The sequence below is a fragment of the Papio anubis genome, chromosome 18 (assembly GCF_008728515.1).
Source record: "Papio anubis isolate 15944 chromosome 18, Panubis1.0, whole genome shotgun sequence".
Lineage (NCBI taxonomy): Eukaryota > Metazoa > Chordata > Mammalia > Primates > Cercopithecidae > Papio > Papio anubis.
The window spans coordinates 17,338,850-17,352,895 of record NC_044993.1 but is presented as its reverse complement, the minus strand read 5'-3'; the positions used below and the strand labels follow the sequence as shown (position 1 = coordinate 17,352,895).

At 49.4% G+C, this 14,046-nt stretch overlaps 1 protein-coding gene across 3 annotated transcripts; it reads right to left on the bottom strand.

Moving 5' to 3' along the window:
* Nucleotides 1–1,748: 1,748 nt before the first annotated feature.
* ATXN1L (ataxin 1 like) lies at nt 1,749–13,720 on the bottom strand. 3 transcript variants are annotated; one of them, XM_017953513.3, is made up of 3 exons: nt 13,593–13,719; nt 11,344–11,405; nt 1,749–9,476 (listed from the first exon to the last, which is right to left on the bottom strand). In XM_017953513.3, exon 3 carries the CDS (start codon nt 9,354–9,356, stop codon nt 7,287–7,289), a length of 2,070 nt encoding a protein of 689 aa, XP_017809002.1. In that variant the 5' UTR covers nt 9,357–9,476; nt 11,344–11,405; nt 13,593–13,719; the 3' UTR covers nt 1,749–7,286. The 3 variants fall into 3 exon arrangements, 2 of the variants coding, with proteins under 2 accessions (XP_017809002.1, XP_003917187.1); XM_003917138.5 differs by having other exon boundaries at nt 1,749–9,473; XR_004179733.1 differs by lacking the exon at nt 1,749–9,476 and adding an exon at nt 10,247–10,357 and having other exon boundaries at nt 10,686–11,405; nt 13,593–13,720.
* Nucleotides 13,721–14,046: the final 326 nt, after the last annotated feature.

Genomic DNA, 14,046 nt, shown 5'->3' with positions numbered 1-14,046 from the left:
TGTACGGCTGCCAGACCATGGAGGAGACAAGAGCTGAGGTCATTTCTAAAAAGTTTCTGTGATGGTACGGAACAGGCACAGAACCTTCCTAGCCTGCACCAAAGGTTGTGTTCAGTTTAGATAATTATAGATCTTGAGGTCCAGAAGGAAGTGCCCTAGTTAAATTGTAGCCAGAAAAATAACTATGCCAGGAATGTGGACTTCTTCCAATATCTTAACAGGGAAACTTGGATTCCTCTCTGACCTCCATAGGTCCAAGGCTGTTTAAGTGTCAACTGACCCCCACCAAACTAGGATTTTTGTTTTTTGGGTTTTTCTGTTTGTTTTTTTGCGATGGAGTCTCGCTCTGTTGCCCAGGCTGGAGTGTAATGACGTGATCTTGGCTCACTGCAACCCCCGCCTCCCGAGTTCAAGTGATTCTCCTGCCTCAGCCTCCCGAGTAGCTGGGATTACAGGCACGTGCCACCACACCCGGCTACTTTCTGTATTTTTAGTAGAGACAGGGTTTCACCATGTTGGCCAGGCTGGTCTTGAACTTCTGACCACAGGTGATCCACCTGCCTTGGCCTCCCAAAGTGCTGGGATTACAGGCGTGAGCCACTGCGCCCTGCCTGGGGTTTGTTTTTTTGAGAAAGGATATCACTACGTCACCTAGGCTGAAGTACAGTGGCAAGATCGTACCTCACCGTAACCTCTAACTCCTGGACTCAAGTGATCCTCCTGCCTCAGCCTCCCGAGTAGCTGGAACTATAGGTGTGCGCCACCATGCCCAGCTAACAAACTAGGGTTACTTTCACCAGGCAGGCTAAAATACTTGTTTTGAGAAATACATTTAAAAGAAAATACTTAGTTGACGTGCTTGTAATCAATCCCAGCTACTCGGGAGGCTGAGGACGAGAAGATGAGAATCACTTGAACCCGCAAGGTGGAGGCTGCAGTGAGCTGAGATTGTGCCACTGCACTCCAGCCTGTCAACACAGTGAGACTCTATCTCAAAAAAACACACAAACAAACAAACAAACAAAATAAAACTACTTAATTGACCCAAATGCCTTTCTCTCAGAGCTCCATACTGGAGTCCTACTTGGGATGCTTTAAAATGACTTGAGTCCTCACTATGTACCAAAGATGATTCTGAGCGCTTTACGTAGATGATCTCAATCTTCACAAGAAACTCTGAATTCATACCAACTCAGGAGTTGCATCTCTGGGTTCAGAAGTACCCTGCCACTTACTAGCTGTGTAACTTTGGGGAAGTAGTACTTAACCTCTATGTCTTGGCTTCCCCATCCACAAAATGGAAATAGTAGCAACAAATGCTTGTCCGTATAGAGAAAGCACTTAGGATATTTTGTAGCACATAATAAGTGTTCCATAAATGCCACTTACTAGTGGCAAGTTTTCTAAATTTTAGGCAGTAGCTATGATTGGGGCTGACTTATTCCAACAATTTCTGGCAGTATTCCTGAGTAAAGAATTGGGGAGAAGGCGAGCAGTGAAGGTGCCTACAGATCCTTGTGATTCCACTAGAATCTAAGTCTTCAGGTAGACTTCTGGGTCTCCGAAATCCACACCAACAGAGGGGAGAAACCATGCTTGAGGACAAGATCATGCCATCTGCCTTGAGCTCACCGCACAATATAGGCACCATTTGTGCTCCATTACAACTGCTCCCACAAAGGTTTCTATCCCCCACCCCATGGCCACCATCTAAGGCTGGGATAGGAAGAAGGCGCAAACACCAAAAGGAAAAGCTAGTAGTTTATATAGATAGATATATAGATATATAGATATTGATAGATATTGTGTTTACATAGTCCACAAGTTAAATGCAGGTATCCATAAGAAGAGCATTAACAATAAAAATACAATCTGTGTGTAGCCAAGTACAGAGACTTAAAATGGTAAAACAGCAAAAAGGATCTCACAAAAGTACAAATATACAGTACAAATTGATTTATTTAAAACAGTTACAAAAAAGCACAACAAAATAGAGATTATCCTTAGAATTATTAATGCTTTGTTAAAGATCAGGTAGGATTAGAGGGTAAGAAATGGTATTGGGTGGAGGGAGCACCTGACTAGTTCTAAGGCTTTAGATACAATGCAGTTGATTACATATTAATTCAGCCATTACATACTGGGGATAGTAGATGGGGGATCAGTAATTTATCTACAGGGAACTCCTACACAGATCCATCCAGACCTCCCCAGTGCCATCCTTCTCCATTCCTTAGGACCCTAAAGCCACCTGGATGACAACATTCCCATCCTCCTTTCTCCACCCCATTCCCTATCCATATATTCTTCCCTCGCCTAAGGTGCTGTGCAAGCTGAGAGCAGTCTGCTCTCTGCAGCTGGATCATATACTGTTTTGGCTACAGGGATCCTGTGTGACTAAGAAGGTTGTAGGGGACAGCCTTATTTTAATACTTTTAAGTTAGCCATGAGTACAGTCAGTCCCTCCCCCAACACAATCTAGATTCTCTTGAATGCAAGTATCAATCAAGTGAGGGATCAACCCTGCCTTCAGCAATACCAGCAATGCACTAACCACTCACAGCTCACAACTACGTGCAAACTCCCTGTCCAGGGGGTGGGTGTAAAACCACTGTGTCATCAGCTCACTCTCTCTCTCTCTGAAGAACCTCAGTCCCCATGACAGTCATAAAGACAAATAAATGCTTCCAAGTTTGACAATAGGTAAAGGCACATGGGCTGCTGCCACACACACTGCAGGCAGGAACCCAATTTGAGGCCATCTTCACTGCTGGGCATTTGCAGTGGAATGGCTTTGGGATCACAAAGACTTTGAGTTCGCAATCTACCAGGGGGGATCTAGGTTTAACTGGAGAACTAATAAAGAAACCTTTAGTGTGAAAAGTGCATTTATGACTATTGTTCCTGCTGGGGAGGCAGCAGGGCAAACTCCAACACCTCTCCTCCTTCCGCCCCAGGCACTGTGCATAGTCTGCAGCTAAGGAGAGAGTGCAGTCGACTCTAGCATCTCTGGGGCCAGTGTCATCATAGGCCCAGACCAGGCTTCTGGTCCAAAGATGGATCCTAGAGTTGAAAGAGCAACTGACAGCTGCAAAGACCCAGATGCTTATTTTATTATTGCATAATGTGGGAGACCTTCCCTACCCCAGGGAAGATGGAGGGTGAAGGCTTCCCAGCAAAGGGCAAACAGGTTCCTGATCAACATCCAACCTAATAAGGTTCAGCTCCTCAACTGTAGTGTACACTTTTGCCCATCTGAAAGGTACTGTAGCTTCAGTGTGGTTTAGTAAACTTAGCCTAGGAGGCCAAGATGTCTCCCTAAAACTTAGTCGCTGTCCTATTTACTTTGTTTATAAGACTGTGACCTAACTTCCCATGGCCAATTCAATCAACCAGGTTGTCTTTACTCCAACGGACCCAGGCCTTTTCCCAGTCAATCCATGTCCAACCCTTCATCTCCAGTGTGATCACTCAACTCTTCAATATGCCTGCTTGCTGCAGGTTTAAACCACACCACCATCCTGTGCTTCGCCCTAAATCGCTCATGATGCACACCAGTAAAAATAAAACTAAACCCCACTTGAGGTGCTATTTCAGCCAAACTTTAAACCCTCTTCAAACTCCAGAATCCACCTAACTGGAGCTGGACGAACTTCACTGGGATGCTGGCATGGGCCCCTAATGTGGTTCCCTTCATTTAGTTTTTAAAACAGGATACAAGATACCACAAAGGAAAGAAGTTAATACAACAGAAGACACCACTAGTAGAAACCTGCTTGTTTCTCCCTCAAGATAGTCAGACATTTGGAGCCAAAAGGCTCCCAACAGCACTGAAGCCATATCCCTTTGGATTCACCAGTCCACCAGCAGCATTTCATACCATCCCTATTCCACATGACTTTGCTATAAAATAATGTGGCCTAACACAGGTAAGAATGAACCGGACGCCTAGACTTAATCTACATGGCCAAAGACATGGAGGATAGGGAGCTGTAGAGGGCAGCAGGCAGGACAGTGAGCGGACAGCAGCAGTGGCAAAGCAGCGCAGAGCAAAGCCCTTGGTGGTATGACCAACTGGGACCAAGAATATAGAAGGATCAGCCCAGATCGGCTGAGGCCCCTCCCATCAGGTACAAGCACTCAGCTCTGAACTCCTAGATCCCCTTCCCCCCATGCCACCTCTTCCTCATGTGTACTAATCTTGATAGGAATGATTCAAGACTTGGCTTATTATCCATCCATGACTGGGTTCCCCTATTCCCAAATTGGTATACACATTTTTACACAGTGCCAGACAGTCAGCAGTCCTCCTTTCTATTCCTAAGAGCTGGAAACGTCCTACTGCTGACAAGAGACAGGCACTGGCCCTCGTCAACTGCTCATTCCTAAAAAGTTGACAACTTTCCACTAAAATACTCACTCTCTAAAAACTGCTCTCATGTCTCCTGCAAACTCAGGAAATTCCTATAAGGAAGAATGGACACACCACAGGTTAGTCATATTTTTCATGCCTGGAGGAAAAGACTAAACTAGAGGTTAAAGGCAAGGGGAAGGCCACAGCTCTGACCGAGATTTAGAGCACAGAGCTGCTTTTCCTGGGGACCATAGTTTATGAAAGATACCTTTGCAGCTCAGCAAAATCAAGTATTAATATGTTATATATGCATGGAACGATATTGTGATATTACAGGAGCTGCTGGTATTGCTTCACCAGCAAGAGACAGAACAGGAGCAGCAACAGAAAGGTCAGGGCCCAACCTGCCAGGGTCCTCAAGAATTTCTCTTTCCAGAATTCCGTGGAAGTTACCAGGTTGCAAAGTCACAAGTAGCCCAAGTGGAGCGTGATTTGATTTAAACTAATTGGTCTGTATCTGGTTAGACATAGGTTTGCCCCATAAGCAGAAAGCTCAGCTTGTGTCCTTGCAGACACTGCTTGAGCATCTTCTGTGTACATGTCACTAAATTCAGTTGATGAGCCTTCCTATGAGGAAGGATGCTTGTGAGAAACCCGTGCAAACAATGAACTCTAGGAATGAGTTGCTCATGAAACAGCCAGAAATGAGGCCTTCTCCCAAGGCTCTCATTTGAGGAGATTCCTCAAGACTCAACCCCACAGGCCCCCACTGTAGGAAACAAGCCAGAGAAAGCAGCATTCAGAGAATGGGGGACAGAGAAGGGGAAAGATATGATCCCAAATGCAGTACGAAGTTGGTGTCTGGTTTTGATACAAACCAGATACTGAAGCACTCGTGGTCAGGTCAGCAGCTTCCTTTGATGGACCCCCAAAAGCTGACTGACCAGGCAACTGCTTTCAAGGAATGAAAGAGTGTAGGGCTTGTAGCAAACAAGCCAGTTTCAGTCACTCTGTTCCCCCAGGAGAACAACCTTTAGCACCTGAACACTAAGAATGACTCCATTCTCAGAACTTCCCCTCCCCCCAGGAGGTAGGTAAGATTATTTATCCCCATTTGGCAGGTGGGGAGGAAGTGAAAGAGCCAGAGGTCACGAGACTTGCCGAAAGTCCTTGACAGAGCAGACATCAGACCTCAGAGGTTTGGACTCCTGATGCCAGGCCATGTCTCGGCCAATCCAAGTACACCTTATAAAGGACATGCCAGGATCACAGCCTGGGAGAAGTCTAACCAGAGAGCTGGGTGGATAATACCCTGAGTTGCCTTCAAGAGTCTAAAGACCCCCAAAAAACAAACAAAAAAACTCACCCACCTGAAAGCTAGTGGGGGAGCCTAATTCCCAATACCCAATGGAACCCCACGGTCTGAGCTGATGCTAAAAGTTGTGAAGAAAATGTGGGATTAAGACATTGGCGGGGGCTGGGGGGGGTGCAAATGCAACTAAGATTGAAAATACTTTTTGCAGAGGAATATACCACCACAAAATGACATCTATTCAGGTATTGAAATGTTATCAAGCCTATCCTAGAATCTTAGAGCTGGTGGTGGGAGGGGATGGACTGGAGACACCAGAATGCCGGGAGAAGCAGTGGAACAAGATGTGAGGGGCATATGGGACGTGTGAAAATGCTATGATGGGCACTGCCCAGCCATGCATTTGCCCTGGCCCAGGGCATAGTTCCCTTCTTCTTTCTCCACCAAGCTGTTTGGCAGTGGAAGTGGAGGGGACATGATTTTGAGATTTTAAAAATAGAGATTATAGCTGAAGGGGAAACCAGAGAGACCCCTACCCACCAAAAACTAGAGGTCTTGGTCAGAGTGGACAAAACCAACTTTGCAGACAAGGAAAGGCAGTGCAGCTACAAATGAGGCCCAGGTCACAACACCATGCAGAGGTCAGGGCAGCAGGAGGGTGGGGGCAGCACAGGCACTTAGGCACAACACAGACAAAGGTGGGGGATCAGTGCCTGGAAAAAAAGGGTCTACTAATTCTTTCTAAAGTCACCATTACCAGCAAGATTCTGTGAGATTTCAAAGTGAGTCTGGCATGCTGAATTGGAGGAGCTTTGTTAGGTGAGCTACCTTTCCAGAGGCCCTGCCTAGAACCCAGTCAGCCTGGCTATCAAGTCTCTCTCCCAAAGTCCGCTGACTGAATCCCTGGCAAGGTAGTACTTCACTCTGAACCCTGAAGGGGCTCTCCCTCTGGGCCCCCGTGCTGCTAGAAGCCTTGTAGGCGGAATGGTGAGGAGAGATGGGGAAGAGCTATGAAGCAGAGGATCAAGCAGAGTCCTGTAGATCAGAGTGCTCCTCCCCTACACACTCAGCCACAGACATCTGGAACAAAATCACCCTTTAAAGTGCGCATCTCTCACAAGAAGGGTTCTGGGTGGGAACCCTCTTATTTCCAACCTTGGGGCCTCCTGCCCTTCCACCACAAAAAAGAAAAAAAACTTCTGACAGTTTAACTGCTACTATAAGCTGTGGATCATCATTTTTGGCTCTCTTTACTCCCTCCCTCTGCCATCTGCTCCCAAAGCCTGGACTTTCTCTTGCAGGAGCTAGGGATGGGGAGGAAAGAACAGGGAGGCCCTGATTTTGGAATGTTTCTTCTCCTGTGTGCACCCCCTTCCTTCCTTCCTTGCCCCAGGCCTGCTGCTCCCCATCACAACACCCTCTGGGGTTGTCCTGAAAGGACGCCATGGGGTAATGAGCAACAGATCCTACCTTGGGAGGCTGACTTCATGCCTCCCCTTTCCCCCAAATCTCACTGCCAAGAAAGCCATTCCCTGCTCGGCGTGTGCAAATCCTCTGCCTGCTCACGGCGGCGAGGCAAGGCTCTGGGGTAAAGCCCCAGTCCTGGTCTGGGAAAGAGGTTCATTTTCCCGCATTGGAACGCCCTTCAATGGACAGCTTTACCTCCTGTGGAATGAAAGAGGGACGGAGCAGCGCAGCCCGTGCCTCCTCCCCTTGCATGCCGTATCTTTGGAAGCTCGGGGTTGGCCAGCAGGCCTGAGCACCAGGCTCAGGCTGGGAAGGCTCTACCACATGGGAGCCCTCTCCTGCCGGCTGGCTCTTCCCCTCACTGTCACATAGCTCTCTGGGTCCCAAGACCGTCCTCTCAGGCCTTTCTCGGGGGGGACCCAGCTGGCCTGGGGGAGCACAGCTGGCCTGAGAAACTGAGTTACTGTTCAAGCTCTGTAAACTGATAGAGATGCAGACATCTCCCACCTGTAGCCGATGGCAGGGCAGAGAGAAGAGTTGTGTCGTCCGCCCAGGGCTGCAAGAGGACCAACCCTGGCCATATACAAAGAAGGGGTGCTCAGGGGGCACCTCGATGCTCACTTTGCTCTGCTGCTCACCAACCACAAAATGTAGCATGACAAATCCAGGCCATTGGCTCTCCTGAATGTCCACGACCGTGCTAGAGTCAATCTTCAGCCCCCCACTCACTTCGGCACTGCGCACAAAATCCTGGGTCTGGAGGTCCTCCACCCGCTTCAGCTCTCCCGTAGCCAGCTGGATGATGGCGCCTTTCATGAAATGGGAAGGCAAGTGGGAGGAGGTAATGGGGGGCGGCGTTGGCTCTTTGTCTGGGAAGGTGGCTCTGGCCTGCACGTCCAGACTTGATGCTACCAGGATCTCCGAGCCCACAGGCAGCAGGCCTGAGTCAGTTCCAGTGGGCACCAGGTTGCCATTGGCTACAACCATTGCTTTGGGTAAAGGTCTATGTTTTACTGGTTCCTGATGGGACTGAGGGTAGAACCCACGGGCTTGATTTTTCTCTGCCAGCTCTGCAGGGTTCCTGGCTGACCCTCGCCCCTCACCCTGATGGTCGGGGGGATGATGGGATAGGTTGAGGGGGCTGGGTTCCTCTTTCCTCTGAGCTGCCACCACACGATAGTCCTGAGAAGCTAAAGCGCCAACCACTCGCTGGACCTCAAGGTCGGTGTCCGGGGTCCCCCGGTGTGCTGGTGCCGCTACCTCCACCCGTGGAGTCTGAGAACCTGAAAACAACTGTCCATCCACCACACATTCTACCACTGGCACCAGTCCCTGGCCTTCACCCTTGCTGTTGGGGGAGTCAAGGGCTTCACTTTCCCGTCTTACTAAATTTCGTTCTCGCGGTCTCTGTCCTCCATTTGCAGCAGCTGCTTCCAGAGCAGACTGGCTCTCCTGAGGGGTAAGAACTGGGCTGGCACCTGTTGGAGGGGTTTCATGCAAAGTATACCCAGCAGGTAGCCTGGACATCTGATAATAAATGGGCATCCGACCTGGAGCAAGGTCCAGCGGCTGAGTACTTGAATGATGTGGCAATTGCTCAGGTGGGGAGGTGGCAGAGGGAGCTTTGTTAAATGAGTGGGCTGGGGAGGGAGCCTGTGGGGGAGGAGTGGCTCCTTCTGCCAGAAGTGAGGCATATGGCACAAAGTGTGGAAGGTGAGAGGTGGCAAGGTTGGCAGAAGGAGACAGGAGGGGACTCGGTAGGAAATTAGGTGGCACAGCATAGGGAAGGCTATAAGGAGACCCAATGAACTGCAGTGAGGTGGATGGAAGCTGAGCATAGTGGATTGGGGGATAGTGGATGCCTGGATGTTGAATTAGTGAAGACGCTACATTAAACGTCGGGGGCAAGGGGCTCATATTCACCACAGATGGGAGGCCAGTTGGTGAGAAGGTGGCAGGTGGCACAGCCACCTTATACAGCATGCCATACTGGTCCACTGTCAGACCGGTGATGGCCTCAGCTCCATCACCCCCCAGGCTGACTCTGGTTCCTGCCTGGCTCTGCCCAGCCACCACAACCCCTCGGGACCATTCAGAAGCATCACTGGAGGGTGTGTGGTTAGCGGAGCAGCTGGTAGTTCTCCCCATATCCTCGCTGGTCACGGGGAGGTCTCGTTTCTTTGGTGGAAGGCATTCCTGACTCCTCTCATGAACAGGTTTCATATTGCTTTGTGGTGTTCCTGGAGCCTGGAAGGAGTCGGCTTGCTCCCTGGGGCATCAGAAGGGGCTTCTCTGTAGCTTCCCTGTACCCCTCTCTGCTTCTGGCTGGGGCGCCCACATCTGCTAGGGAACAAATCAGAGGCAAAGAAAAGTAACCTAGGGATGAGCCAAGACAAAGGAAATAGAAAGAACTGTGCCATGGAGGAAGATGTAACAAAAGGGACTGTTAGAAAATAAGGAGGAAAGAGAAAGGGGCAGACAAGGAGGCTACCCCCAACTCATCCAGCCTGGGACATGAGAGAAACACAAGGCACAAAGAGCTATAGGGACAAGCATTCACCAATGCACAAATAACCTGTGGGCTCCACAAGCCCAGAGAGACCAACAGCTTCACAGTTAGTCATGTGTCTCATGAGCCATGAGCACCTTGTCTCTTTTCTGCCTTCTTCCCAAAAGGGTCTTTGAACACATGGTCTTTCCTGCTGGCTCTTTTGGTGTTTTTTTTTTTGTTTTGTTTTGTTTTGTTTTTTACACATGGAGTTTTGCTCTTGTTGCCCAGGCCAGAGTGCAATGGTGCAATCTCAGTTCACTGCAACCTCCGCCTCCCAGGTTCAAGGAATTCTGCCTCGGCCTCCCGAGTAGCTGGGACTACAGGCATGCACCACCATGCCCAGCTAACTTTATATTTTTAATAGAGATGGAGTTTCACATGTTGGCCAGGCTAGTCTTGAACTCCTGCCCTTGGGTGATCTGCCTGCCTCAGCCCCCCAAAGTGTTGGGATTATGGGTGTGAGCCACAGCGCCCAGCCTCCTGCTGGCTCTTTTTCTTAAGTTTCTCCTTTTGCTACCAAACATGAATGTGCCACCTTCTTTCCTGAACACATGACCTCATCCTTGCTTCCTTTCTGTAGCCTAATTTGGGTTATGATCTCACCTACTACTATCCCAAGCCTGGCTAAAAACTCTCTTCCTCCTTTGCCTCATATCATCCGTACCTCAAAGACCTAGGTGTCGGCCGGGCGCGGTGGCTCAAGCCTGTAATCCCAGCACTTTGGGAGGCCGAGACGGGCGGATCACAAGGTCAGGAGATCGAGACCATCCTGGCTAACACGGTGAAACCCCGTCTCTACTAAAAAATACAAAAAACTAGCCGGGCGCAGTGGCGGGCGCCTGTAGTCCCAGCTACTCGGGAGGCTGAGGCAGGAGAATGGTGTGAACCCGGGAGGCGGAGCTTGCAGTGAGCTGAGATCCGGCCACTGCACTCCAGCCTGGGCGGCACAGCGAGACTCCGTCTCAAAAAAAAAAAAAAAAAAAAGAAAAAAAAAAAAAGACCTAGGTGTCAAAATCTTCAGGTCTGCTTGTGTCTTTGTTTTTAAACTTTGCTCCCTAACCAGGTTATGAAAATTAACATCTTTGCCCCATGAAATAATACATTTTAACTCAGCCTCTATATAGTGAGAGTGATTAAACTAGTTTGCTGTCAACTTGTTTCTCCTCTTCACCAAAGAACAACAAAATTCTTCTGACCTTACGTACACTTCCGGTTCCCTAGTCTCAAAAGGCTTCTTTTCTTCTCAGTGATCACCTTCAATTTGCCTTCTCTATTCATTCCCTTTCTTTTTTCTTTGCGCTTTCTTTTACCAATAGCTCTTTCTCCACTGTAGGTCTGCTCCAGGCACCACTCCATAAAATTCTGGTTCCATTCCTCTAAACATGCCTGTTTTTTTCCCCATATCTGTATGGTTCATAAGAAAGTTCTCTTTCCTCTTTCTCTTATTGTCACCTTTTACAAATGCTTCTGTCCATTGTTATAAAGCAACTTTTTGGTCTGAACGCTTCAGTACACATGAACTTTGCTGCCTATTTCTTCCAACCAGGTTCCAGTTCTTTGGATCTGAAAAGAGCTTTCTGTATTATATTCTGTTCTGTTTTTCCACTGTGACATCCCAGATATTTTCCTGAAACAAGGAATTCAAAGTGCCGCTATTACCTGAGTTTCCAGTGGTGCTTCTGAGCAGCTGTAGTAAGTGTCCTCCCGGCTGGCTCGGGAGCCTAGAAGATAGAAACAGGAATGGAGTAAGCAGCTGCCTGACCTCTGTAATTCCAAAGCATTACAGTATACATGTCCTTGCCTCATCTTCTTCCCCACAGGTAAATGGTACATCTACCCAGAGTGCCCAGGCAGTTGAACAGAAAGAAAAACATCTCTAGTGTTCCAACCTGTAAGAAGACATCCCTGAAAAAAAATTTTCATGTATCACATTTCATTGGTTTTCCTTAACATCATTTCCCTAACATCTACCTGTGCCTGTTCCCCAAAGGTTAAATTTGCTTCCAATCCAAATTTCAGATAAATGCAAATAAAAATGGAAGCTTTAACATTGTTCCCATATGAACAGTGGTAAGCAGGAAAAATCAACTCCATGGATTTCCCCTTTATTCTGGGCCTGTGAAAACATAAATGTGGTGTTATTTAAATGAAAAAAGCAGCACTAGATGAAAAAGAACAATTATTTATGTTTCTGGGGCAGAAAAAGAGGTCAAGGGGGAGTCACGCAAGGGGTAGACTTATTAAGAGATTTTCAGGGTTAAAAAAAAATGAGCGTGTGTGTGTGTGTATGTAAAATTTTCTGAGGGACAACTTTATACCAAGTGCTGAATCAGGTATGAAATAAACTGAGGCCGGGCGCGGTGGCTCAAGCCTGTAATCCCAGCACTTTGGGAGGCCGAGACGGGTGGATCACGAGGTCAGGAGATCGAGACCATCCTGGCGAACACGGTGAAACCCCGTCTCTACTAAAAAATACAAAAAACTAGCCGGGCGAGATGGCGGGCGCCTGTAGTCCCAGTTACTCGGGAGGCTGAGGCAGGAGAATGGCGTAAACCCGGGAGGCGGAGCTTGCAGTGAGCTGAGATCCGGCCACTGCACTCCAGCCCGGGCGACAGAGCGAGACTCCGTCTCACAAAAAAAAAAAAAAGAAATAAACTGAAAATATTGCCTTGGTCCTCAGGTGGCTAACATTGGTGAAACAAAACTACCGCTAAACCATCAATATGTGAATCTACACTTGCCAGAAACGCAAAGCGTGAAAGAATGGAGCCTTAACCTCTGAAGACAGAGAAAGTAGTACAGATGAGTGAGTGCTCCGAGAAACTGACTATCCTGTCCAAGTCCTATAGAACACGCCAAGCCTCAACCCAAACCAAATGCAACATCTCAAGATTGGCAAGGTGCAGGTGTACACAAAAGGTGGAAGGATAGGAAAACACAGTGGGAAGACAAATTCCTAATTCCACACACACATATTACACAGTGGCATAAATGATGCCTCTTTTCTCCACCAGCAGTTTTAGTAACTGAAAAGCAGTTTGCTTTCTTCTTCATTCCCAACAGAAACTGGGGTCACATCTTCAATCCCAAAATGATCCTTGCTTTCTGTAACGAAAACTTTAAGGAAAACCTGCCTCCAGGTCACCCAGAGTTTAGCAAACATAGGCTAGTAAAAGGACCGAAAGAGGCAAAAGGTCTGCAGAAAAGACAACAAAGAGCCAAGCCTGTGCGCCAGGTTCCCACAACGCAAAACACACTTAAGAATCCGAAACCTCAGCCTCTCGAGAACCTCACTGAAGATCTCAAAGGGAAAACGCAGCTTGTGACCCCAACCGAGCTAACAGGCTGTTAGGAGAGTTGCCAACGCTGCTAGCAGAGCCCGGAACCAAGCTCCTCATCACGCTTGGGTCGGAATCAAGGGGCTGAACCCAGGTGCAGACTCAAATTCTCTGCGGGCTAGAGGTGCGCCCGACAGAAAGGGAGAAGGAGAAGCTTGTCAGAGACTAGGGTTATGGCTCCCAGTGGTCCCGCAATCCTTGTGCCAACAAGGGTAGGGCTCGAAATCGAGAGTTCTGCGTTTAGAGAGTAGGGGGTCCACCCTTCACCAAGGGGGCAGGGGCGAGGCCCTGCAGGCGACGCTTCCTTGTTTGGGGGCCCTTCCCGCCCCGCAGACTCGGACACCTTGGCTCTCAGGGACACAGCCTCCAGGGCGCCGGGGCCTGAGGCCGCCTTTCAGGCCAGGCTAGAGAGAAGCGCAAGGGGGTCTAGGTGCGGCCTCTCCCCTCCGTCTGTCCGCGGTTCATGGGCCCCGGCCCGGCGGAGCAACGGGCTCCTCAGGGCCACTTCCTCCGAAGCACGGAGCCCAGGCCTGCCTGGCCCCGGCGGCCACCACTTCCAAGGACACTCACCAGCCCATTTCACAGCGCTTCCCGGGATCCACCAGCTCGTCCCGGAGCCGCCGCAACCGCGGCCGCCGCCATCCCCGGCCCCGGAGCCGCCCCACACCCAGCGCCCCCCCAAGCCGGGCGCCCAGAGATGGCGTCAAGCGCGTCCCGCCCCTGGCGCGGAGAGATTGCGTCGCGCCGGGGTGGGAGAGCAACGCCCAGGACTCCCCGGGAAGGGAGGGTGCCACACTCCCATCGCGTTCGGCGTTCCCTCTGTTGGGTGAACAAACTCTTCTCCCTGGGACCGGTTCACGTGAATAGGTCTGGGCCCGGCCCCCTCAACCTGAACCCATAATGACCCCGCAATCGTTCCACCTCAGTAAATTTTGGGGGTTCCCAAACAGCCCTGGGGCGTGGTCATCGGCGACCCCCCATTTCCTGGACTTCTTGTCCTGACTTGTGCAGCCTTTTCTGAGGA

What these genes read in the sequence shown, in the direction of transcription:
- ATXN1L (XM_017953513.3), bottom strand. Translation starts at nt 9,356, where the DNA reads ATGAAACCTGTTCATGAGAGGAGTCAGGAATGCCTTCCACCAAAGAAA.